The sequence below is a fragment of the Brachycentrus maculatus genome, unplaced genomic scaffold, assembly GCF_059751285.1.
Source record: "Brachycentrus maculatus isolate JH-2025_06_01 unplaced genomic scaffold, ASM5975128v1 h1tg000186l, whole genome shotgun sequence".
In the NCBI taxonomy this organism is placed as follows: domain Eukaryota; kingdom Metazoa; phylum Arthropoda; class Insecta; order Trichoptera; family Brachycentridae; genus Brachycentrus; species Brachycentrus maculatus.
The window spans coordinates 977,046-1,004,644 of NW_028280937.1; the positions used below are offsets into that span (position 1 = coordinate 977,046).

A 27,599-nucleotide genomic window follows, 5' to 3' on the forward strand; every position below is an offset into this window, starting at 1 on the left:
GTTTGATGTACGGCGAAAAACCGACAGTGGATAGATTGACGCAAAATGCATGGCATGAGATACTATAGTCCAGGGCTGTCCAAAGTACTTATATGTAATGTGTGGCCTGCGATGTGTTTTTGATCTGCCGCAAATATGAAAAATTTGGTTTAAAAAAATGTCTTGTAGAACATGATTTTATTGTAATTGCATCCCAAATAAATAAATGAAATATTTATTCATATGGCAACAAGTTGCCTATCACTATAATTAGGGGAATTCCTGAACTGGGTATTTGTTTTATGTTTACTTTAAAAAGTTAAAGTATTTGTTTCTACGGCCCTCGAATCTATTAAGTTATTTGGATTGTCCCGGGATCCTATCTGGTTTGGACAGCCCTACTATACACAATACCAAAAGATAGAGACAAAATGGATCATGCATTATGCATTCGTGAAAAAAATTATTCGTCTATGGGAGCAATGACATATTATGTGGGTAGATTACTGATACAGTTTTTTTATTTAAATTTCAGATTTCAATCAGGATGGGAAACCGGATAATATAACATTCATGATTAAAAGGATAAAAGTCCACACCGCTGAAGCTGTCAAGGATCCACTTTACCGTTTCCCAAATAATTACGGCGTGGAGAAATTTCTGGAATTGTTCTCAGGTATGTCTATTTTGCGTATTGTATTTTGCCATTTACGATGCATGCGCTAAGTGAGTACGCTACCAAGTATAGGAACAGCCTGACCTTGCACATGTGCTCACCGTTTGCTATGCAAATATAGTCGGTCTTGTGAGATGACGTCTACTCAAATAGACTAGAGAATGGAAAGGAGTATGCAAATGAGTAAATAATTAGCAACTCCGATGCCTGCTTCACACATCTTATTCACCAAATTCAAACCTACGCACTTTTCAAAATGAGCATACATTTCATTGCCAAATCATGCCTTTGATGTGGTAAAAATTTTTGCTTCAGAGTAATCTTTTACATTTGCTAAAAAATGCTGAACAATTGATAGAGAAAATGAAAACAACAATATGAAATGATCTTAGAAAAAAGTAATTACCTACTCTGGAACTCGAACCTTGGACCTTCGATAGAGCAGCAGATGTAATTTGAGAATATCCAGGGTTCAAGTCTTGAAGAGGGCTGCTACATTTTTATGAGAAATATTTAATTAATATTGTTTTAATCGTTTCCTTTTTTTATTTATATTCAAAATTCAAACCCTTATCCGCACCCCAATGGTGTATAGGGCACTGAATCATATAAACGCAGTGTTATCTTGATCATTAACTCATGAAGGAAAAGTGGTCAGCCCTCCACTTCAGGTACCAGTCCAGGGTAATATTAAGTGAATATTAGAATGAAAAAAATCACTTATATTCTAATATATGAAGATTTATTTCTTAATTTTTTCAATTTTATTAAAATCAATATAAACAAAAAGATTATTGAAATAGTACAATTCTAAGATATATACATAGCATAATTAAATATAAGTGGAAATCATCTCAATCAAGCGCCCTCCCTGATTTGGAAGAGGTCAATATGAATACAAGAAGATAGGATTAAGTAATGAAAAACTGTCCTTCCAATTAGTATTACCATGGGCATGTTGGTTTTATCCATCTTATTGGTTGGGTAGAACAGCCGGCTCCACCTTAACACCGCGTAATAGGCGGAAGAAATGAGCGAGTAAGCACGCAACTGTGTTACATGATTGTTCTAATTCATTATCTTTCCTTTTGTCACTTGCAGAAGAAGATTACGATGGGTTCTGTTTAGCGTACATGTTTACGTATCGAGATTTCGAAATGGGAACCTTAGGATTGGCATGGACTGGTGACCTCAAGAATGCCGGAGGAGTTTGCGAAAAAAATGGGGTAAGTATTTCAATATTTCTGTTTTTTTTTTACTCTGCAATTTTTTAAATATGAAATAACTACAATATATCTTAGATAAACGTAGTAAAAAAAACCAAATGAGTAAAAAGTTCAACCATCATGGTATGGTGAAGCTCCTACTACCAAGACAGGTCATGAGCTACATGACTCACGTAGTTCTTAGGGTGAGCTATACAGAGAAAGGCGTAGTGACATAAGGGATACAAAAACCCTTGACCTCTCATTTAACCCTTTTGATGCCAGAAGGTATTAATATGGCCGTACCCAGCAGGCAGTGATGTTTTTCAACAGAAATGTGAAAGCTTTTAGAAAGGTGACTGTAACTTTGATAATATTGGTAAATTGTAATATTTCAGTATTTTTTGATCTTTCTAATAGATGTTTTAATACATTGTAATTAAAAAATATTGCAATTGGATTTGATAATTGGCTTGTGACAAGCTCAAATGAGAGCGTGTTTATGCGCTCATTTTGTATGGCCGACCTGGCGAACACGGAGTTGGAGAGTGCGTTAACACGCTTGTGACACTGAACCGATAAAAAAAAAGGTTCATCGGCATGGTAAAGAATCCATTTATCCAATTACATAAATATGGTTGGTATAATTTGGTCAAAAATACAATAGAGGTCACAAAATGATTACATTCAAAAGGCTATGATCAATTTCTCAACTGCTTAGTTCCATCGGTAGCGGAGCAGAGGCGATTTTTGAAGGTCCCGGGTCCAAGTCCCGGAGTAGGCAATTACTTTTTTCTGGGATGTAATTATTTCATGTAGTTTTGATAATTTGATAATGTGTAGTTTATGTTGCAGAGCCTGGGTCATAGTTTTAAGGTTCGAACCCACTCTAACACAACTTGATTCTTAATTTTAATAATCTGATAACATGAAAATTGAATATGTATTTGCAACACAAATATTTATTTTAAAAAATTTGATAATTGTATTAATGGTATGTTCGAATGATGATTTTTAGCATTACCGTGGGAGCTTGAAGTCTCTAAACACGGGGATCGTAACACTGCTGAACTACGGGAAGCATGTTCCACCCGCCGTGTCACATGTCACTCTGGCGCACGAGATTGGACACAACTTTGGTTCACCAGTATGTATAAAACAAATCATATTACCGACGCTTCTTTAGGTGAAAACTTTTCAAAATGAATTGGAATCAATTTGGGATTTTAAGAATTTTACTCTATTTAAAACATTGAGATTTTTCATTTAATTAAACTTTGCAAAGATAATAAATGTACATTAGGGGGCTGATTGGGTCAGAAGCAATATTTTGTCTTCCAACAAACCAACAACAGACTAGGTTATACTGGTCAATGTTTGTACCTTATACAGCTGTGTGAAATATACTGGTCAATGTTTGTACCTTATACAGCTGTGTGAAATTAGTGGGCAGATAGTGCTTTTACGTAACAGACAAAAGAGTAGAACTACATATTAATGAATCTTTAAATTTATGAAAAAAAGGAAGACAAAGCGAGTAGGATTAGGTAAGGAGTTGAGGGGGAAAGGTAGAGGAGCTAAAGGAGGAATGATATGATAAATAGTTAGGGGTCTATGTAATATGTTTCAGACTTTCTTAAGGATCATCACAGATGGTGCGTTTTCCTATGTGGAGAGATAGTTCATTTCATAGCTTGGCCGCTTGGATATAAAAGGCTAATTTAAAGTATTAAAATTAAAAGCTTTCTGTAAAAAAAGTTATACTTATAAAACAACTGTTGTAAGAAATGACTCTCATTATCTTCTCGACATCTGCATGATGTCTTCTGCTTGTGCATATTCATTCTAATGGATTCTTTGTTTTCCAGCATGATCCCGATGTGTGCACTCCCGGAGGGGAAGATGGTAACTTCATCATGTTTGCCCGAGCTACGAGCGGAGATAAGAAAAATAACAACCACTTCTCTCCGTGCTCTCTGAAAAGCATCAATCCCGTCCTCAATAACAAGGCGAGGTCCAGCAAAGGCTGCTTCACAGGTGCCGTACATAGTCAATCAAATTATATTAAGGATTTATGTTTTTAAGAAATTGAATTGTGGATTATGATATTGAAATAAAGGGGGAAGATAATAATAATAAAAAAATCACATTTAATGAAATTTTCTTATTTCTCAGACAGCCGTATAGAACTGAAATGCTTCAGAAAGTGAAAGCGTATTAAAACTAGGAATCTTTCTAATATAGCTTATTATCTATTTGTTTGGTTGTAAAAATGTAGGGTTAGGAAGTGTTTATATTGTAAAAACTATTTTTTTTACTGAATGTATGTATTATTTTCAAAATAGCCATTTATTAGTATTTAAACTACCTTCTTTAGATTCCTGACTAAAGTTAGATTAAAAAAATTGTCTGATATGAAAAAAATCAGATAGCATTGCCTGATGTTTGGGTGGATACATTTGCTGAGTTGCTAGTTAGATCGAAAATTAATTGCTATGCAAACAATTTCAGCACATTTCGGACGGATATTTTTTACGTCTGCGGACCGCTGGCGACGGGATTTGATAATTTTGTACAAGAGATTGGTATATAATATTCATATAAAACATTGGATAATTGTCAATATTATTAATATTTGAAGCATTTACTTTGAGGTTAGTTTATTTTTATTTTTTACAAAAATGTTGCAATAGTAATATTAGTATATAACCATTCACTGAGTGAGTGGTTATATACTAATATAACTAACTTTTTTGAATTACTCTAAAGTAAAATTGGACAGTTCCTTTTTTTCTGTCGTTAAAATGAGGCCGGCGGTGCACAAGGTAAAAATACCCTTTTCCTCCTTAAGCGTCAATCGATTGAACGGGTAAAAATACCTTTCCCGTTTAGTGTGTTAAGATAAACACCTCTATATCTGCCACAGGTAGTGGAGTAGGTTATGTAATTTGGTGATATATTTGTGTGTGTAGAGCCGCAAGTGTCCTTGTGCGGTAATGGTGTGGTGGAGGAGGGGGAGGAGTGCGACTGCGGCTGGGAGGGGGACTGCCGGGAGCCATGCTGCCACCCGCAGCGCCGCCACCCCCCGCCGGGCGAGACCCCCTGCCGCCTCACCCCGCGCAGCCTCTGCAGCCCCTCGCAGGTCAGATACCTAACCTAACCTAACCTTACCACCATCAACCCAACCTTGCTACTAGATACTCACTTACTGTTGACTTAATCTCATTTTACTTATCCATGAGAAGATTAAAAGCCAGTAACAAAAATGATGATTTCAAAATATTCAATTTTCTCTTCTAACCCTCATCTGCACCCCATGGTGCATAGGGCATACGTTATTGCAGTGTTAATTACGTGAAGGCAAAGTGATGAGCATTAACCCTTAGAGTGCGAACCGTCGATAGATGGACTCTCTATTAATGCGTATAAAGTGCGGAGCGTCGGAATACCGACTATTGCGCAATTTGATTTAGGTATCGACCTGTACGGACATGTCTTAGCGCGCGCATGTATAACGTTTTTAATAAGTTAATAACATTTATAAATAACCATTTAAAATTATTTTGCTGTGAATTTAACATGGATATTTGTATTTTTTTAAGTAAAAGTTTTTTATTTCTACCTACAAAATGTCAAATTCGTCAAGTAGTGATGATGAAAAGCAATTAGCAATTTATGCAAAATATGTGAAAATAAGCTCAGCACTATAAGGGTTAACACATTGTTGTTGGGCGGTTTTTTCATCAACCCCGACCCTAAGTAGTATACTAATTAGAGTTGTATACTAATCACAAGTAACTGCAAACCCAATTCCGATCTGTACAATATATTTTGGCGTCTCGCGCTCTATCAAAAGTAAGCAAATAGAACGCTTATAAGTGTCTCGCGCTCTCTACCAACAGTATGTAAAAGACGCTTTTAGATGTTTCCCGCAAACAATGTGTTGATTAGTCTTGAAGAAGAAGCTGGTTGCTTTGAAACCAGTTAATGTTATAATATATCTCTATACATAGTGATAATAATAAAGTTAGTGTAAAGGTTATACAATTATAAGGTGTTTGGTTATTTTTCAGGGTCCGTGTTGTACGTCTCAGTGTTCTCTGAGATTTGGCGATCAGTGTCGTTCGGATAATGGCTGCCGTGATGCTTCGCACTGCGACGGCAGGCGACCATCGTGTCCCGCCAGCGCCAGTAAACCCAACAGGACTCTGTGTGATGATGGCTTTATCTGCTATATGGGGGTGAGAATAACGAAACTTTCGACTTCTGCGAATAAATAAATATAAATTTATTCCATGTCACATATCCTAGCCACTCATCACAACATCCACAAATACTAATGCGTTTTTGATGTATGGTATTCCCATTACTATTGTCCATTATTACTACCTAAGAGGATCAATAATTACAAATATTTGGTAACATTTGAACGAGGACCTACCAAGGTAAATTGAATAAACATTTGGACAAAAATAAATACAATATTTTAACATCTGGCAACACCCATAGCTGTCAAAAAAATTGAATCTTTTATTCTCAGAACATTTTTGTATATATTTTTCACTTTTTTGTAATTACTTCTATTCACTGTAAATGTAAGCCCCTTTGTTTTTAATAATCTTGGGGATGGGGAAGGATGCAAAGAGAACAAAGATAAACTATTCAATTAAGTTTATTTAATAACAATATACACATGTTTTTCTAATCGACCGACCACTGTCATAGATCACCTTATTCGCTCTGCGCCGCTCTCTTGCGCACCTCTGCGCCCACAGACGCTCACAGATGGCGCAATACAATATTTTAATTGCTTAAATCTAACAAATCTTATTTTAATTTTGTCTGTTGCAGGAATGTACGGGTTCCATCTGCGTGGCGTACGGCCTGGAGTCGTGCCAGTGCAGCTCGGAGCGCGCGTGCGAGTTGTGCTGCAAGCTGCCCGGGGCCGGCAACCCCTGCAAGTCCTCCTTCCAGTGGAACCAGCCGCCCTATGACGTGCCGGACTTGTACGCCAAGCCGGGGACGCCGTGCAATGATTACAACGGGTGAGAGAAACTTGGTTATCTGACTGCAGGGTGACCACATATGTTGGTGACGTAGAGGATTTTTAGCAATGATTAGGTAATCTGTGAAAAGATTTGAAAGTAAGCTTTACTTAAGAAATATATCAATTGACGACTGAGACCTTTAGCAAAGTGATCTAACTCCTCGTATAATGATCAGTCCTGCGTTTTAGATTTTTGGATCAAGGAGTAGAATACTTTTGATGAATTAAAAGGAGGTCAGAGTGAAAGAGATTACTGTTATATGGGAGAGAAAATGGTAGAGGAATAGTGAGTACTATACGACATGAAAAGCTCGTAAAAACTTGTAACTGTAAAATTCTAACCCTAATGTTCTGTTTCATAATAACAAGGGTCCATGACAGTAAAAATCCAGATAAACATGGACAGTCTCAAGAGGGACAAGACTATTTTCTTTTTAATTTAAGTTTTACTCGGTAAATACCACTGGTGGTATTTACCAAGTAAAACAGAAGTTAAAAATGGATAGATACTATCAAAGTGCCAAATCAATTAATGAAAGTTATATAATTTCCGTAGTGTTTTTGTGTGTTAACAATCGATAGTTCAAACTTTGGGTGTGAAGGTGAGGTTACACCAAATGCAAAGATTTACTAAAGACTATATTGGTATTATTAACTACTGTGTATATATCGCCTATTTTGAAGACAAAAAAAGATCATTTGGCCCTCAAATAAAGAAATATGTATGTGACATCCAGAGTTTAGGATTATAAAAATTCATGACATTCCAGGTATTGTGATGTCTTCCAAAAGTGCCGTGAGGTGGATCCGTCGGGTCCGCTGGCAACTCTCCGGAAGCTCCTGCTCTCGGAAGAGAGTCTCAACAGCTTCAAGAAGTGGATCCTGGATCACTGGTATGCCGCGGTGCTTATCATCCTGGCCGTTATTGCTCTCCTGGTAAGTCCAAATATCTCTTCCAACTTAATTAATTATAGAAATAGATTTATAATAATTTCATAAAGGGATAATTATACACGTCTGTGTCACAAACAATACTTTTTCTTCTCGACTTCGCACCCAGATGGTCAAATCGACGTGGTGTGAACTTGATCATTAATTGTACGATAACAAGGTGATTAGTCTTGCATCCCAGATTCGTTAGGAGAAAACTCTATAGTCTTGTCTGCAGGTAGGATGATAGTAAGGATTGGGAAGGTAAATGTGAAAAATACATCACAAACACCCAGATCAATTGAAAATAAATCGTTCTTAAATTTATTTGGCGCTTGACGGGAATCGAACCCGCGACGCCAGATTTGCAGCCGAGCGTCTACCCAACTACACCACGGCGCCTGTCTAGTGTAGGACTGATCACTTTGCCTTCATATGATGAGTGATTATGATAACACTGCGTCCATCCACTGTGGCGCTCTATGTACCATTTGGTAGGCATAAAGAAGAATATTAAGAATCTTAGAATTGTTTTAGTTTTTTATTTAATTCTTTTTATATTTATTTTATTATTATTTGTGATAGTGCAAAAAATGTTGTCCAACAACTGATGAGGAAACTAGCCCAAGCGTCTCGTACTCCAGTAAGTGTTCAGTAACAGAGTCCCTGATAATTTTTTCCTTCTATATGTAGGCTAGTTTTATCGGGCAACTTCCAAACTCCCACACCCGACAGTATTGTATGTAAATATATATTTATTATCTTGAACATGTATGCCTAGCCAGAAAATTAAAAATCCTGCTTTGGGTGTGTTACTTTAAGGATAATAAAATTAAAAATTGAGGAGGAATAGTAGGTAGGAGACATAGGAGAGGCACAGAAAATATCACCCATCGCTAAGGCGCTCGACGTTGCATACCAGTAGTCATAGTAGCTTGTGTAAGTTGAGTAATGAGTCCCTTGAGTGAAAAAACTCCATATCTAAAATGATGCTTTTGCAGATTTGCAACTTTGAATTTGATCAACAATATGATGAGTACTTTATTAGATAATCTTAATTATTAACACACTATGGACGGGAAAGGTATTTTTCTAACCGCTCTGTCGATTGATGCTTAAGGACACGAAGGGTGTTTTTACCTTCTGCGCCGGCCTCATTTCAAAGTCCGAAAAGAAGGAATTACATATTTAATGTTTTTATTTGAATATTATGTACCAATCTTTTGAATATTATGTACCAATCTTTTTGCTGTCCGCCTCCGTAGTGTAATGGTCAGAATGCTCGGCTACCGTTCTGGAGGTCCCGGGTTCGATTCCCAGGGGGATTTAATAAATACAAGTGATTTTTTCACTCTAATATTTATTCAATATTACACTGGACTGGTACCTGAAGTGGAGGGCTGATCACCTTTCCTTCATGTGTAATCGACCGAGATGACACTGCGTTTATATGAAGCAGTGCCCTATGCACCATTGGGGTGCGGTAAGGGTTTTATTATTATTATATAATCTTTCTGTTAAGGTCTTAACTATACGGACATAATTATCAAATCGCGTCGCCAGCGGTCCACAGGTGTAAAAAACACCCGTCTGGAATGTGTTAAGAGTGATATATTGAATTAGTAGATACACCTTCTGCGCTTATTATTGCATCATACACAAGCAGCCTTTGCAAATGTGCTTTTATATCGTACACATTTTGTCTGTAGCGTTCTTTCTTCAGAAAAGGGTCCCAATAAGTTTTGTTAAAATTTGCCTACGAAAGAGCTGTACGAGATGTAGAGTAACTTTATAGTGGATTATTGATTTGACTAAGTGGCATTATGTGGCATTCCAGGTGGGCAGTACTCGACTCCTAGAGAAGAAGTCCGATGGAAAGCTGAAGAAGGTGACCATCATACACAGCTCCACTACGGAGACGGTGCGTCTTCCGGAACACTGTCCCGAGGGAGTGATAGTCCACACGGCAGTCAGGTAACTAACTCTCTCTCTCCGCATGACTGTACACCCTGTACACCCTGTACCCCCGACCGTGGCCCAACCTAATGTCTATGTTATCCCTTCGCAGGTCAAAACTTCCTCTGAAAAAGAAAGTAGCGCTGAAAACACGAGTGCATCGGAAAGCCAAGGATAAGAGTCGAGAACCAGAAGACCAAGCCGGCATCAAACTTATGGGGAAACATAAGAAGAGAGTGAGTGTAACTTATTTCTAAATTCTTTGTTACACAGGCCGTCATTATTTTCATATTTTTAAGTGTTCTTCTTAATTGTGGGCACTGATTTTGCATCTCAAGCCATTTTGAGGCTACGAACCAAACTATGCAGTCGTACATTTGCATTAAACATACTGCTTTTTCTTGAAGAGTAATTACCACAGGCTCAGAAGTAAAATTTTACGACACTCAAAAACCCAGTGTGATATTCAATAACTACAGTATCTACTCAATGAATTAGGGCCACCCAGAATTTCGCGCAATTTCTCAATTCAATCAGGAATAACTCAGAGAAAACCTTGAATTAAACAACATTGAATTTTATTTACACATGAACACTTTATTACGCTTAAATAATGCATATATTTTCATATAAATATAGTTAGTATTTAGTATTTCCACCTTTGGCAGAAATAACTGCCTCAATTCTTTTTGGCATACTTAAAATGCACTGTTTTATCATGTTTTTTATTTCTTCGTCTTCTGACCAAATTTTTTGAATATTTTTTTTTAGACAGTCTTCTGTCGGATTTGGAAATGAGTATACCTTATTTTTTAACATGCTCCATACGTTTTCCATAGGATTAAGGTCCGGAGAATTTCCAGGTCAGGGGAGCAAAGGCAGATTTTTGTTAGACAAAAATTTTATTATTGATTTAGCCCGGTGGCAAGGTGCCCCATCCTGCATGAAGGTGTATGGACCTTCTGTTGGGTCGAGTGTATGGTAGAAGGGCAATAAAATTCGTTCGAGGACCTGCTTATGGGAATTTTTGTTCATTGTTCCTTCCACGAAAAACAACGGCCCAGGTAAATTGTTAATAATACATGACCATATCATTGTTGCAGGGGGGTGTTTGATAACTTTTACCACACATGCCTCATTGTAACGTTCCATTGGTGTTCTCCTGACGAATCGACGGCTCTCTGTCACGGCTTCTAACCGGCACTCATCACTAAAGATGACCTGAAAAATAATGAAAATTTAAGTTTAATTCAAATATATAAGTTTATTTACTAAAATGATATGTTGAAAATTAAATTTAAATAAATACCTTTTTCCAATCATCCACCGAGTAATTTCGATGTAGCCTGGCCCATTTTAATCGATCCGCTTTCATTCGTGGTGTCAATTTTGGTACTTTTACAGGGCGCCTGCATTTCAGATTTACTTCGCAAAGACGTCGCCTCAGTGTTGATACCGATATATTTAAACCCTCTTCTTCCAATTTTATTTTTAATGTTTTTGCTGATGCACTACGGTTTTCTAAGGCACTTTGAACGATTTTTCGATCAGTCCTCGGTGTTGTTTTTCTAATCCTACGACAGTTCTTTCGCCGATTGCTGGTGGCGGGTGACTGATTTTTTATTGATTTTGAAATTCTGTCCACTGTTTGACGAGAAACGTTTTCTTGTTTTGAAATTTCTCTATTAGATAGTATTCCTAATTTCAGTATCACTATAACACTAGACTTTTTTTCCTCAGAAATGTCTTTACTTTTTCCCATTTTGCCTTTTCAAAAAAAACACTTGTGTTTGCAAAAAAAATTTATACTTTATGAACTAAAATTAAAAATTAAGTTTTTTTCACAAGACACGATAACTATATAACCTCTCTGAACAAAACAACAACCAGAACTCAAGAAACTTCACTAATAAATGAGATAGGACTATTTTTTGAACTTTCAACTCTCAGTCTACCTGTGCTAATTAGGGACCTTTCTCAGAAAAAGGGTTTGAAATTTTGTAAAGGCTTAAAAAATCCAGGTATATTTTACATATTATTGAAGGTAATACACATGACATTAGATGTCAATAGAAAACTTAAAGTATTTATGTAAAATAAATATAATAATCCAAAAGATTTCAGAGTATTCAAAAAAATAATGGGTGGCCCTAATTCATTGAGTAGATACTGTAAGTATGGCATTGAATTTAGACTGAAATTTATCAACCTGTTTTATTAATAACGAATGTTATTTGTGTTATATTATGATTTCTTATTTTTAGACACAAAAATTCACCAATCCCGGAGTGGAAGAGTCTCCCCAACACAGTAAGGGACCTCCGACAGGACAGATAGAAGCGGTCGCTATCAAACTTCGCAAAGCCGGAGGTATCAACAAACATAAAATAGCCATCGCAAAAAGAAAAACAAAGAAAGAGGTGATCGATTATAGCGCTACGCAGAAGGAGACGGATCCCAGCTCCGTCGTCGTGGAGGCCGACTCCCTCGGGAAGGTGCGCAGCTGGCTCCTCGCCTCTCCGCAGCCCGCCATGGTCAAGTCCAAGTCCACTCCGGTGGGGCTGACGGCCGCCGGCGGGGGCGGTAAGGCTCTCAACGTGACCAAAGCCACCAAGGGCAACTCCAAGAGCGTTAACAACCTAGCCCAAGGGGGCAAGGACAAAGTCAGACTTCAAGTTATTTATAAGCCTCCTTTCAAATTTTCTTTAAAGCTTTGCAAAGGGGATAAAACGAGGGTAGTTCTAGACAAAACCGCTCGCAACAGGCCCGAGCGTGTCAAGAAAAAGCCGCACACCCGAGCGCCAAAGGCGGAAAATAGGTTGGGCAAATCTAGCGCCGTTCCCGCAGGCGATGCGGCGCCCCCCGCCGCCTCCAACCAAGTGCCAGACAGCGTATCTTATGAACAAGCTAGTAGTAATGACAATACTCTTAAGTCTATGGAACGTAGATTAAGCCAGTACCGCTCGGCCGGAGCGGAGAGGAGCCATCGCAAGAGCCACTCCGTCGGGCACGCGGCGCAGCTGGCCGAGAGCCGCCAGAACCTGCTGCTGCAGGACCAGCTCTCCGGAGACGCGCACCTGTACGAGAACATCGGCTTTCTGGGATTCTGTAACGACGACCGACTCGACGCCCCGGGGGCGAGCGGCAGCGCACCGAGGAACTCCTCTCCGCCCGACAAATCCAAACCCGTTTCCAGACAGAACAGTCACAATGTTCTTCCTTCTAGAAGTAACGGTCCGCCCAGAGTTCTGCGCATGCAGAGCGAAAATTTAAACACCAATATTAAGAAAAGTTTTTCCAACGCGTCCCAGCATCGTAGCGATAAGAGAATCCAGAAAGGAAACAGTTTGAATAATTTGCATTTAGTGGCTCATAGGAACAGTCTCTCGGACAGGAGGAGGCACGTAGCCGTGCCGGACCACCCGTATTGCAACGTGGAGCCGGTGCATCGCTTCCACAGCATAGAGAAGAGAGAGAAGAGAACTTCTCGCGGAAGCCCTCAGGAGACTCTGGGAAAAGGTAAACTCCGCAGACAGATGAGTGCGACGGAGTTGTACGACAAGCCCGATCGCGGGGAACTATTTGCGCCGATCTCCGCAGGAGCCAACTTGGTAGACGCGTGTCGCCCGGAGTTCGAATGGTTCCAGAGGAATAGTACGGAACGTAAGAATGTGGGCCAAGAGTGTTCAGATTCCCATTTAGTGCCAAATATTCCAGATAACCAAATATTGTTAGATCGTAATATAGACAAAGCCCCGGCCGGCTCGAGCGCGAAGCCGGCGCCCCTGCCCCTCCACCGGAGGAAGGGGGCGAAGGAGCCGCTCAAGTTCGGCGACCTCAAGAACTCCCTCCCCGACAGCGGCCCCCGCCCGCCGCCCGACATGGAGGTGCTAGTTTCGGACAATGACTACAATCCCTACGACGTCTGACAGACCGACTCGTAGTCGACATTCCACCCGGACCCGTCGACATTATTTGTGATTTTTACTAATTAATATTTGTAGTAAGTGTATCGTTTGTTATAGGATTTAAAACGTAACATTTCATGAATGTATCGCTGTCATTGTGTCGATGTAGAAAATGTATAGAAGTGTTTTGGCTTATCACTGCGGGGGATCGAGTGTCACCCTAGCCGTGGTCATTTAATCATTCCGATTGTTGAAAATAGTGTAAATAAGTTGTGCTTATTCCGTTGAAACCACACTGTGTCTTTTATTATTCCGATAATTTTACGAGTGACCGGCTCAGGACGCGGAAAGTTACGCACTGATAGAGTAACCAACGGAGTCGTCTTCGCGAGGGGCAGCTCTTTCCGAGGCATATCACAAACGGCGGTCGTAAAATTATTTTTTATTTAATTTAAATAATGATATAATATGTGACTGAAATCATTATTTATTTATTACGTACTTAATGAAGCGAGCGCTAATTTTAGTTGATGCGAACATATCTTACATATTTTTATTACACCGTAACGTTTATGAAATACATCCTGAATGGATTTATTAGCGAGTGGACAGAAATGTGTCAGTAGCTCCAGACTGAGTGGGGGCAGATTTATTATGCTGCGTGAGTCAGCTGCCAACTCTATACAATATTTCATGCAATTGAATGCCATCCTAATACTTATGATTTAGAATAGGCTTACAGAATAATTATACTTGAATATTATTTTTAACCGACATACTCCAAACTTTATACATCCTTTTCGTATATTCAATTTATATTTTAATTAAAATGGTTTGTTTTTCTAATTCAATATACAGGCAGTACTCATAAAACCATGTTCATCCAACCAATGAGTGGTGCTATCTGTGATAGAAGGTATTATATATCCACATGGTTAAGTCATAAAATGCAGGCGTTTTCTTTTAACCATTTGTTCATGGCCTAACATTATATCTCTCATTATACCTGAGAGAAGGAGGCTACAATGCTATTGCATAAGGTATATACCTATTAAAACGGTAGTTTTGATTTTGGGTACCCTCGTGCCTTAATTTCTGATTTCCATAATATGTAGTTAAGTATAAATCAATTCCGACCAAAAATCGATCAAATAAGGTAATCTAAAAGATACCTTGTAATTCGCAACTAACTGAATTGGAAGAAATAAAGTAATAAAACATATTCGCACTGTGTGCAAGATGTACTTTATAAAGGTAAATACAAATGCTTTTGTAACATATCACGTATCTAGATGGCAGATTTACTCCTTGGTCATATCTAATGTCAAAAAATAGAGGTTAAGTTTTGTAATAAAAAAATAGGTTGGCGCACGCCTAACGTTGTTTAATATTGGCAAGATTGGTCATACTGACAATGTTCACTTATGACATTTTGTGAGATTGGCAAGAAGTTATGTGAACGATGCTTATAAAGAAAATAGATATATATACCCACCCGTGATTGCATTGCAGATCATCTAGAACGCAGGATTGATCTTCTTGCCTTCTATATTCGTCAGTTATAACTGACGATAGAGTTAACACCGTGCCAACCCGCTGTGGTGACCTATGCACAGTTTGATTGGTGAATAGGGGCCAGAGAATGTTGCTACGGTTTTTCTAAACTTGGAACTAGAAATTTATGTGTCAAACACGGGACTGTGTGCACAATAGCCAAATATACAACACAACATGAAAATGAGTATTAAATGAGGTACTGCCTGTATATTTTAATATTTGTTTGTCTATTGGTTTGACGGCAGCTATTGTATAGAATTAACTGAAACCATTCCATGTGTGTATTTTACTCTGAATATATTCTATTAATTTAATCTGATTAGTGCTAATTTAATTGTTTTATTTTGTGATCAGTATTGAAGCTATACATATGGTTAAGATGGTCGCTGTGATATTTCATGTGTAAATTGAAAATGATAAAATATCTTTCGACTCAAGTGTGATCATAATAGAGAATCATACGAATGCCGCATTTACAAAATGTTACAAATTACAATTTTATCAAAGGCAGAAAGAGTTTTTAAATGTACCTAAATTTTCAATGGAAATAACATAGATCTACAAAGTAATAGTGACAAAATTTAGAAGATATTTTCTCTTTTGAAAAATTGTGTGTGGATTTGGAACATTATTGAAATGCAGCATTCAAATGAGGTATTGGAGGCAAACATAACTCAAATCTTTTAACCATTTAAAAAAATAAAGAAGGCTAACAGAGGCTCCGTGCTGACAGATTTGAGACACGGGAATCGGATTGAACATAAATTAAACTTATACAATTTCTTTTAAGCTTTATCTGCATCCCATGATGCAAGAGGCACTGCACCATATCATATTACTTACCATAGACTAATTTTTATATTTGACAGTAGATCTCCAATTGAAGTAACTCGGGAAAAAATGGTTTGGAGATTGCTATGTTTGCTTCTATTCCTCTAGAAGACTTTTCCAGTGTGTTACTGATTTTATCGTTTTACTTTACGATGATATTGATTTGCAACTTATATGCAAGCCGTGATATTGAAGATCTTTGAGGATGAAAAGATGAACATATTACTAATTCAATAAGTTTACGAGTATGTATGTATATAAATATACCATTTTAAGAATAAAGTTGTCAAAATAATGTTCGGCATTGATTTTTAAACAACGGTTTGTCTCGGAAGTCTTTGTGTTTGTCTAATATTTTATTACTTTAATTATAACATAACTAAATAAATTTACAATGCAAGTGCTGGCAAAGATGTTTTCAGGTAACGATTATTGTTTACATTATCAACCCGATCCGACCTCTCAATATCAAATAAATATTTTAAGTTGTATAGTTTTGCCTTTAAATTACAGACTTCTTTTAAGAATGAGGATATTACAAGAATGGTCAAGTTCAGTATTCAACTGACAACTGAAAAATCAATGAATTATTCATTATTCTTTCAAATACTCAACACAAAACTGTGATTTTTGCAGTTTTTCCTTAAAAAATTATTTAAATAAAGTGATAAAAAGATAAATGTATCTAGACTAATAAAAAACAGCATATCGTTAATTAACAAACAATTTTTGTTAACATAAATAGGAACATAATGTAACAAGTAAATTTTTTCAAATCTCTCAAACCACCTTATAGAAACATCTAAGCACTTGCTTAAAAATATGTAGGATGATAATTTTTCAGCATTTTTTTTAGTCGGACAAAATAACAAAATTGAAATACAGGATTCAGTATTTTTTTATGTTATCAAAAATTTGGAATCCTTTTTCTTTCAATCATTTTTTTTAGTTTTTAGTAACTTTCTTTGATCATGTACATAAAAGACGTAAAGACTTTGAGACAACTTGAAAATTATGCCTTTTTGTACTACGTGTATATTTTATTTACTCTCAAGAACAAAGTATTATTTTTAACACACCATTGTAAAAGTATTCATTTTATATTCCCCAACTCAAATTTCTCCACGAACTAAATTAGTTTCAGGTATTCTTAACATATTGATATCAAAAGTGTAATATTGTGTATTTTTAATATGTTTAATACTCTAATGTATTAATCTCTTACTATTTCCAATATATTTTTCATATCTAACTTCATTTAATGAAAATAACAATAAAAAACTAAAAATCTTCCAGTCTTTTATTTGAAACAATGTAAAAATACTTCCACCTGAAATTGTGACAATTTTTTATTGATACCGATCAAATTGAGCGTAGTCCTTCACCAGATTCTCCAGTTCTTCTTCCGATAACTTCGAGGAGAGGTTGTAGTACTCCGACACGTATTCCCAGAACTCCACTATGCCTCCTATATACACATCCCTCCCGTGTCCGTAAGGACTATGTTTCCAGATGATGGGAGATTTCAAATGAAGCCACTTTTTCTCTTTGTTGATATTGACCAACCATTCCTTCAAAACAAATGCGTCATAAATCGACTAAGAATGTCCATAAGACTAATGAATCTACATAAAACTAGTGAAGTAATTAAAACGGTCAAACTTGTTCATTCATTTTCTTCGAATAGTGATGGAGTGGAACCATTCTCTCAGGTTCTTTCCGTGCCGCATTTGCCTTAATAACACCTATTATTATTTTTCTCTCCCAGCATAAAAGATTTGATTAATATCCAAACAGAGATGTCATTCATGAGTAGAATAGTGAATGCTACACATACATAAAAAGATAGTTCATCTCTGATATATCTGGAATAGTAACCTACCTGCCATTCATCCGGGGGAATCGCGATCGCTTCATAATTGAAATCGGGTAACATTAGCGACAAATGGTTGGCTATGTACACGACATGGCTAAAGTGAGGACTTTCTTTGTACCCACCAATAATAAAATTCACCATTATTTTCAAGTGTCAATAATTTACAATTAATCATGTTCAAAAAAGGAAATATTTGTTTTTAATACATACACACATATGTAGGTACTTTGTATACTAATTAATAAATTAAATATGATATGAAGAGGTGGCTAGAGCATTTGGCTACAATCCAACAAGGATTCGATTACCAGGGGGCGTCAAAATTTATTAGTGATTTTTCACTTTAGTATTTGTTTAACATCACATTGGGCATTGATTCATAACTACATAGTGTAAGATAACTTCGAATATATTATTGAACTTTTATTTTGAATGACCTTCGCATTCTGAACAGGTTGAATCAATGTTGCCAGGAAGTTAAATAAACTGAAAATAATTATTGCATATGTATTTTTTAACTGAATACAAATAAAGTTATCCTTAGTTTATTTATCTTAGTTCATTATCTTTTCACTGTAATTTCAGCCCTGGACTAGTATCTGAAGCTCAACCCTAATTGTCTTGCCTAGTAGTCCCCTATGCACCATTGGGTGCGAAGAAAGGTTAGGTAAAGAAGAGACACTTCATTATTGTTGTTTAACAAACATGTGGTTTGGAAAAAATACAAACAAATCACATGCTTTTTGGGACATTTAAATATTAAAGATTCAGGAATTTTTTTTTGAAAATCTGTCTGTTAATCCACAGATTTTCATTTTACATTAAAGATGTCGATAGAAAAATACATAGGTATGTATTTATTCATAGGTTTATACACGCATGATAAAATGTTTTGTTGAACATATAATTTTTTCTCTGTATTTTTACAATATCATAAGTTACGATAAATAAATAGTCCGAGATAATAAAAAATATATAATAATAATAAAAAAAAACTAAAGAGGAAAAGGGAATGTTTCAGTCTTCGGTCAAACTCTAGCACAGACTTATGAATATAATACATATATTTAATAAAAAATTCAAATAATAAATATACAAATAAATAACAATAGATATTAAATTCTGCAAAAAGATCAGGACATAACACAGAAAAGAGGAAAATGTATCAAATATAAGGGTATAATCCAATATTTATGATAATATATTTAAAAACAATTATAATTTGTACATACAACTATAATTTGTAGAGTATCATTTTATTTTATAAATAGAACAAATAAGAATAACCTAATTACAATTTAAGGCTGAAAATATTTCTTATTAACGAGATAACATTATGTAATAATTTCGCTTCGTTTATCTTCTGCTTAGACACGAGTCTAAGATGAGAAATATTATTAACAATTTTGTAAAATAATTCAAGTTAGTTGCGGTCGTTTTCAGCCTGAATTTGAAAATGTGTCAACCATTCAAGATGACGGTTAACGCACTAGGGTTGTAGTCTCGAAAACTGGAGTTAGTCTGTTTGCATCGCATAATCAGATTTCAAATAGACGAGAGCAGGATATGAATCAGCATCACTTGTTTTGTATTGATTTATCGTTAAACTGGTCGAACTTTAAAAATTTTCATAAAGGTTAATAGATTTTCGATATAAAAATGCAAAATCTGTCAAGGTAAACATACGCTGGTTGCCAATTTGACATTAAAATTTAACTGACCAATTTGGCATTAAAAACAAATTTATTTACGAGATCAAATTGATTGGAAGATTCGCAATATTAGACATAAAAACAACTTATTTATTAGACAAACTGTGCTGTCATCTGTTGAAAACTTTGTGAAGTAAATAGGTTACTCCGTTTGAACACAAAAGAGTTTCTCCAAATTAATTCACATATTAGGAGAAGCCATTTCAATTTCTAATTTGACCAATTCATTATTTCCATTTTTATTTACTCTATTAAACACTGGATTTTCACCCTAAAATGTGTGCTATAGGTATCTCAATGCACAAAGCATCTATTTTTTATATATATATATATATATATATATATATATATATATATATATATATATATATATATATATATATATATATATATATATATATATATATATATATATATATATATATATATATATATATATATATATATATATATATATATATATATATATATATATATATATATATATATATATATAAAGAAAATATGGAAGTCTGAGCATCTTAGGGCTTATGATCTGGCAATAGCTGGCTTAATATACGAACGCGACTGTTTTAACATTGCATATGAAAATTATTGTAATATGGATATTCAATAGTAGGCAGAACCCAGGGATGTTTAGAGTTCCATATTTTGTATAAAAAAATAGACACTTTGTCTCTGTTAGGACACCTATAATAATTATCTTGATATACATCCTTAGTGTGAAAATCTAATGTTTGATAGGAATAAAATTGTTAAAAAAAGCAATTTAATGTTTCCTTAGATGTTGCTTAAAATACACAGGAGGGTTCACTATTATTTAACAGTATATTCGTATGTTCATTCCACCACCGACACTTACAAATGTTTACAAAGAAACTGGCCGAGGCACTTATTCACTCTTCCGTCCATCCACACTATCCGGAGAGACTTGAAACCCGACTCTAGGTTTGGAGGAAGACGCTCTTGTGTTTCTATTCACCCCGTCTTTCGGACAAAAAAAATCCACCAGACTCTTCAATCTAGTAACAGAGAAAACCTTAGATAAATACACTCAGAAATGTATAAGGTATAATTTACAATCCCAAGTTATTGATGTAGAGAATTAATTATTAAATGGTAGAATTTATGAATCTATTACTATTAATATAAATCGAAACAAGACATTGTTTCGTTGTTAGAATTATTTATGTGACAGCTGTTCCGCCATGTCAGGGGATTACCAAACTATAGACACGTGTGATCAAATCAAAAAGCTAATTCTTTAAAAAGGTCAACGTTTAATTTGGTTTTTGGATTTCATCACTTAAATCTTATCACGCCAATCAGTGCACAAATATGGTTACATATTGCGTATTTATAGCTCGTAAAATATGTTTGACAATTTGACATAAAAAAACTTATGCTGGAAAGAAATATAAACAGAGAAAAAGTAACAAACACTATCCCAATCAAGTAACCAAAAACAGATACCCATTAGTTACGTTTCTGTCAAAATGTATCAGATCCATATAATAATGGATAATTTATAATGTGCCTTTTTTGTAAAATACTACACCTCGAGGTCGCTTGTATTGAAGTTCTTTTTTTTTCATGAGGCAAATAAATCTGGATTCTTTTAAAATGAGGCGGGTGAATAATTAATGTGTTCCCGTGAGTACACAATACATCCTGGTTTGATTTATATTAATATTAATAGATTGCGAAATTCTACAAAGTAAATGCCAATTCAATAAATAAATCGTATACCAGTATTGCAATTATTTGATATTATCGCTAAATGATTTTATTCAAAGCCGTAAGCGTATGAAATCATCACATCATGCAAAGCGTTGGTGGGCGCGCAATACCTGGTTGCGATGCGTTGTATTAATAATTATTGAGGAAGAGGTTAGGTAAGAGAAGGCAATGAATGGGGGTGGTTAATAAATTATCCACAAACAAAATAATCAAACAACACATTTTATTAATCTCGTTTTCTTACACAAAAATAAAAGTTACTTAAATTTAAAACAAACAAGAATAAATTACACCTTAAAATTAAATGTGAATTATTAAATAAAATATCAGGATTCTTACAATTAAAAAAAAAAGAATAAATAAATTAGTAATTAACTATCTTGAGTACATTCTTAAACGTGAAAAATAAAATTTTAATGTTATAATGATTATTATAAATTAGCGTAGTAATAATTTTTCAAGGTATGGCTTTGATGTAGTTTAACGAGATAAAAGACAACAGGATACTACGAAAACTATTGTATATATATAATTCTATATGTTTATCACAGATTATATAATTTAGAATACAATATATCTAAATTTACATGTGATAAAACGCTACACAAAATGTTATATGAAAATTGGAAGAGTAAATCTTAAATTTAATACGGATTTTTTAAAGTATCCATTTGATAAATTTAAGAAATAAACACATCAAAATTCTAGTTTAAGACTATCATGTTTTTCAAACCCAAATGGTGCATACCATATAATTAGCGTACCACATGGTAATGACATAGTGTTTGATCTCCAATCAGACAAAGGCGAGGTGATCGGTGCTGTGCTCCAGATTCTCGGGTAAACAAATACAGAAGGCTATAGAAACAGACATGTAATAAGTATAAAACTATGGGATGAAATTTATTATTAGTTCAACTCTATTATCGCTGACTAAAAAAAGGCAAGTTTCGCTTTGTTATTCCTTTTATGAATATTGAGTCATGTTTTATGAAAAAAATAATTACATTTTCTAATTTCGTTGAGTATTTCTAATTAAATTAAGTTTTGTGGTAGTTGAAAAATAAGACACATTTGTGTAGTGTGTCAGCAGCGGTCAAGGGGTCAAGTTGTGTATTTATGAGATTAAAAATAAATATAAAATGTTGTTGGGAATTAGAAACATAAACATGAAACGCAGTTAATTTTTATATGCAACGTGATCCTGTTAATACATATATGTTTTAAGCACATCCAACTGACACATGTTTAATTATGAAGCCCGCTCCTATGAGGCGTTCACACGAGGTACACAGGATTGCCTTTAGGTGTTCAAATGATCTGTCCAGTGTTATGTCAGGGTAAGTAGAATTTTTTTTCACTTAAAAACCATTGCAGATATTAAATATGTAATATGTTATATTACAGTATGAATACAAAATAATATAAAGATATTTAATATATAGGAGTTTCCTTCTATGAAATTTAAAAATTGTGAATGTTTATAAATCAAGTACTGCTTTTATAACCAATAGTTGCAAAGATATTCGCTGCGTGGCCATCCTCTGACTTTGTTATTACGGATGCATTTATTAAATAATGATAATTTTGGATAATTCCCAACATTTTTGGGTGTGTTCAAATCCTTGTTCACAAATGTATTATCATCGTTAACATCACTTCTGTGGACAACACTAAAAAAAGACATTTTCGTTACACATGTGATGACCAAAATTTAAGGCACATATTTCAACTGTTAAAATTTAGTAGTCAATGCAGGAAAAGAAATTGTAAAAATATAATTTTTCCTCACTTATACCTAATACAAAATACCAAATATTTTTAATAAATAAAATAAAAAATAAAAACAGAGTGTTAAAATGACTATAAATAAATAAATGCATATTCTTTTATAATACTGGATAACTTTAGAGAAAAATTCATATCATCGATAGTCAATTCAGATTTGTTAATTTCTTAAATTTGAGTTTTGTTTGGCCGGCGCCTTCAAGATTAGTAAATATGACACTATATTATATTTACTAATCTTAATATTACCAATGTGTTAGAAGAATAAAAACCACTAATATATTGCTTAAATTATATTGCAGCTTATATATGACTATAAACGGAGATATCTTTCGTATTCCACAACCACATTCAAGAGAGAATGGACAGTAAAAATCATTGTCAATAAATGTGAAAAAAAAGCTACGCATGAAACAAATATAATATTAGTGCTTAAATATTATATATGTTTCATGCGTAGGATTAAAATATGTCTCTATACCAATAATGTAAAATAATCATACGTCAATTATATAAAAACAATACATATTAAAACATTATGCACTATTAAGTAATTCATACATAGTGATATGACAAAATTGTGCAAAGAAATTATAAGTATATGAGCACTGACTATGAGTTCACACAGCTGCAATATAGCGCCATGATCCACAGTAGATAGACTTCAATCGTAGAGTTTACATAAAGTATGATGGTTAATTGAACGCTACATTCGTACACCTGAGGTTTGACCTTGTATGAATAAGAAGAAATTAAGATAAACTTTATCATTTCTACACTTTCTCTCGTTCATGCTTTTGTTCATTAGAGAAATTTAAAGGTAACAATTAGTTTTTGTTACTAGAGCAAATATTTTCTATTTATGTACTTAACTTTTTTCCATTTCTGGCGATTGTTAGATGAAAAAATAGCCATTTTTAATTTAAGTTTTAATTAGTAAATACCATAATATCACAAAGTGACTGCCGAATTAATTATGTATTGGAATGAGAGAAAAAATATAATTTTATCCTCCGAAAATGTCAAACACACGAAATATTTGCAAAAACTGTCATTGTATCACAAATTGTTATAATTGATGGTAGAACGACAGGTGTAAGACGTGTGATATAACAAAGAAACATTTTGCTGTCCATTTTCCACTAAGTTAGAAATTAATACTTTATCAATTTAGTAGAATAGACACTTGTGACTGATTCTCGAGAACTTCATACATACAAATGTAGCGTTCCATCGGGTTAAGGTAAAACTACACACTAAATTAAACACCTTGGTACATTGTGTGAACGCTACTATCATAGTGTACCTTTGTAGCGCTACAATAGTAGGTAAGCTACATTTAATATTGTAGAATTTCTTATTGCTGATACAGAATGCCTTAGTGCAATACACAGATTTCACAATTTGAAAATTTCTAAACATTCAACAATAAGGCAACTAGTTTATGGTTAAGTCCATATGGAAAAACATATTGAGTACGTATAATTTCATATAAAAATGTCTTCTTCCATACTGCGACCAATTCCATAACTAGTTTCCACATTGTATGACATTTGGATATATGGGAATAAAATGGTTTTAGTATAAAAATAGGGATGATTCGGAATTTGACAAACAGCTCCCCTAAACCAAAGCCCATGTGATCAATTTACAGTAATAAAATGCTCTATTCAAACATTAAAGACAATCTTTCTCAATTATAACATCACAAGACTCAAGACAGGACTAAAAATGATTGTCTATTAATAATTCATTCAAATCTTTACAACTATTCCAGCAAAAAATAGGATCTTTGAAAAAAACATTTAATGAACTCTAAATGATTTAAGATTTCATAAACAACATTTTGGGTGAGTCCAAATCCTGGTTCACGTGTAGCGATACCAAAATGTAATATAGTTCATAGATTCAGTTTTAAAGATATCTTAATCTTTTACTAGTTTTTAAATTTCAAGGTTATTTCTTCACAGCATCGGTTCAAAGGTAAAATCATCATGTACCAAACGTTAGCCAAGATCTCATTTTACAATTTCAAGAGTAAATAAAAAAAAAACATAGGGCAGAATACAGAATTTGAAAATATATAGAATCAAAGAGCCATCCTTCAATAATAATTACACGCCTTTGAAGTCACTATTTTGTGTACTTGGTTTGCTTTACATATAGACCATTTAGAAAAAAATGCAGAACTTTTTGTTGTAAAGCATTATTCACTGTTTTAGAAATATTTATTTATAAACCCAATAAATATTATTATTAACTCTTGTATAAGCAAGTACTTTAGGCTTTTGTAATGATTTTCTTAATGCTCACGAGCTAAACAAACACTTGGATAACGACTGGTGCAGTGCGGCGCACACATTCCCTCTGTGTGCAAATGCTGGCGTCCTAATGTACTGTGATTACTTAAACTCGTAAATGAATACATACAGTAATTTTCGTAAACATACTCAAATACATAATTTGATCAGAGATACAAGGATTGTAAATATAAAAAGATAAACTATGGAATGGAAATACTATCCTTTTCTATTTTGAATATTGAAAGCATTCACTTTGTGGATCATAGTGATATATTATTTTGAGAAATAAAAAGACTTTGTTTTTTGATCCACTCACATTTTTACTAACAACCAACTAGTTTAGGCAACAACCTGTTGCCCTCTTCAGGGTTTATTTATGACTAAACATATATATATATATATATATATATATATATATATATATATATATATATATATATATATATATATATATATAATATATATATATATATGTTTAGTCATAAATAAACCCTGAAAAGGGATACAGGTTGTTGCCGAAAAGTTGGTTGTTAGTAAAAATGTGAGTGGATCAAAAAACAAAGTCTTTTTATTTCTGAAAATAATATATAAACTATCCTTTTCTTTTGAATTGTAAAAAATAAATAAAAAAACCTGTAAAACATTTTAAAACCTGACACAAACATATAAAAAAAAAATGTTCCGAGCTACCGTTTACAACATGATGAGTTAAACCTTAGAATGGATGTTTAACACCGTGAGCGAGTAAACTGATGTTAGGAGGCGGGTAATCTTGCAGAGTAGTTTATAAATAATCAACATAAACTGGAATGATCAGCACAACTCTAGAAACTAATTTGTCAGTCTTATGAGAGATAACATTTAAGACTATATAATAAAAACACTACCTTAATAATATAATTATTAAAATGTTTTATTATTAAAAGGCATGATTTGTTATTTTAAGCACTCGGTGAATGTTATATCAAATATTTTTTTCATGCTACATACTGACACAATTAATTATATTTTCAGATGCTGATAGCATTTTTTTGGGTAGTCATATCGTGTGTCATAAGCGTTTCCCGCTAACTTTCGGTTTCCATTGCTTCAGCTATTATCCGACCTGTTGTATTTGTTGAGGGAAAATATTTTCCAAAAAAGTTGTTTTGGTCCAGTTATGATATGGCAAGCAAATATGTGCTGTGAAGTTTATTAATACTTTAGGTCAGGATATTCAGTAACGGCTTGCTAAATGGCAATTGAAGGCAAGGTAAAGTTGATTTTTCGGAAAAGAATTCTGTGCATTCGGATGCACGGAATTCTTTCAAAAGAATGAAAAAAGTTACATTGCACTTTTTGTTGACAAAATAATAAAAGTGATAAAAAAATTTGTATTAATGGTGTTGGAATTTATTGCTATTTCTAAAATTATTTCAAAATTGAAATAATCACTTTTATTCTTCTTTTTTCTTTAATCCCTTATCCGCACCCCAATGGTGCATAGGGCGCTGCATCATATAAACGCAGTGTTATCTTGATCGTTAACACATGAAGGAAAGGTGATCAGCCCTCCATTTCCAGGTACCAGTCCAGAATAATATTGAATAAATATTAGAGTGAAAAAATCACTAATATTTATTTGACCCCCCCCTGGGAATTGAACCCGGGACCTCCAGAACGGTATCACTTTTATAGTGAATAATTTTTCCCAAATTATGTATTTCTACTTTGAAACTAACCTGGCGCATGAGGAACAAAAATTTTTGATATAAAATTCGGAAGGAATGTTTTTTAGTGCTACGTTCAGAAGCGTGATCGTTAGGCACCTTCAGTTGAGGAAGGTGACGCAGTCGGAGAGGATATTGACATTTTCCACTAACCTATTGTACAGCTCGCGGCGCACGGTGGCCGTGAACTTGTTGACGAGGCAGAGCGTGGCGGCCGCCGCAAACACCAGGTTGTACAGGAGGACCAGCTTGAAGTTGCCGAGCCATTCGATCTTGCCAAAGTCACCGAGCAGATCGAAGTTTGTAACACCTGGAAAATTGAACACGAGAAAATCGTATTACAGCCGAATGAAGGAGCTGTTAGCTGCAAAATCAATGGGGT

General features: G+C 34.5%; 3 protein-coding genes and 1 long non-coding RNA gene across 6 annotated transcripts in view; 1 reads left to right on the forward strand and 3 right to left on the reverse strand.

Moving 5' to 3' along the window:
• The window catches only part of Kul (Kuzbanian-like), a 133,980-nt gene extending 116,601 nt beyond the window's left edge, over positions 1-17,379 (forward strand). The window contains exons 5-15 of the mRNA XM_088262698.1: positions 515-655; positions 1,757-1,881; positions 2,879-3,007; positions 3,729-3,897; positions 4,833-5,002; positions 5,934-6,101; positions 6,712-6,905; positions 7,678-7,843; positions 9,675-9,811; positions 9,906-10,029; positions 12,058-17,379. Coding sequence (XP_088118824.1) covers positions 515-655; positions 1,757-1,881; positions 2,879-3,007; positions 3,729-3,897; positions 4,833-5,002; positions 5,934-6,101; positions 6,712-6,905; positions 7,678-7,843; positions 9,675-9,811; positions 9,906-10,029; positions 12,058-13,722 — 3,188 coding nt within the window. The 3' untranslated portion in view covers positions 13,723-17,379. The remainder of the gene's footprint in view (positions 1-514; positions 656-1,756; positions 1,882-2,878; positions 3,008-3,728; positions 3,898-4,832; positions 5,003-5,933; positions 6,102-6,711; positions 6,906-7,677; positions 7,844-9,674; positions 9,812-9,905; positions 10,030-12,057) is intronic.
• Positions 10,828-11,962, reverse strand: LOC148307875 (uncharacterized). Its single transcript, XR_015837772.1, has 2 exons — positions 11,103-11,962; positions 10,828-11,014 (listed from the first exon to the last, which is right to left on the reverse strand). It is a non-coding gene; the product is annotated as an uncharacterized LOC148307875 (long non-coding RNA).
• On the reverse strand, positions 17,376-20,053 carry LOC148307876 (putative malate dehydrogenase 1B). The gene is made up of 2 exons (XM_088262705.1): positions 17,972-20,053; positions 17,376-17,660 (listed from the first exon to the last, which is right to left on the reverse strand). The coding sequence occupies exons 1-2, from the start codon at positions 18,104-18,106 to the stop codon at positions 17,439-17,441; spliced, it is 357 nt and encodes a 118-aa protein (XP_088118831.1). The 5' UTR covers positions 18,107-20,053; the 3' UTR covers positions 17,376-17,438.
• A 282-nt stretch (positions 20,054-20,335) lies between these two features.
• The window catches only part of lili (LMBR1-like protein lilipod), a 32,418-nt gene continuing 25,154 nt past the window's right edge, over positions 20,336-27,599 (reverse strand). The window contains exons 9-10 of one of the 3 annotated variants that reach the window (XM_088262699.1): positions 27,371-27,527; positions 20,336-20,699 (exon numbers count right to left, since the gene is read on the reverse strand). In XM_088262699.1, coding sequence (XP_088118825.1) covers positions 20,570-20,699; positions 27,371-27,527 — 287 coding nt within the window. In that variant the 3' untranslated portion in view covers positions 20,336-20,569. Of the gene's footprint in view, positions 20,700-21,666; positions 22,276-25,993; positions 27,528-27,599 lie in introns of those variants that run through there. The other 2 variants (XM_088262700.1, XM_088262701.1) reach the window with 2 other exon arrangements.

What these genes read in the sequence shown, in the direction of transcription:
- LOC148307876 (XM_088262705.1), bottom strand. Translation starts at nt 18,106, where the DNA reads ATGGTGAATTTTATTATTGGTGGGTACAAAGAAAGTCCTCACTTTAGC. An exon ending in TTCCCCCGGATGAATGGCAG is followed by an intron (nt 17,661 to 17,971) that starts GTAGGTTACTAT and finishes TTTGTTTTGAAG; the next exon opens with GAATGGTTGGTCAATATCAA.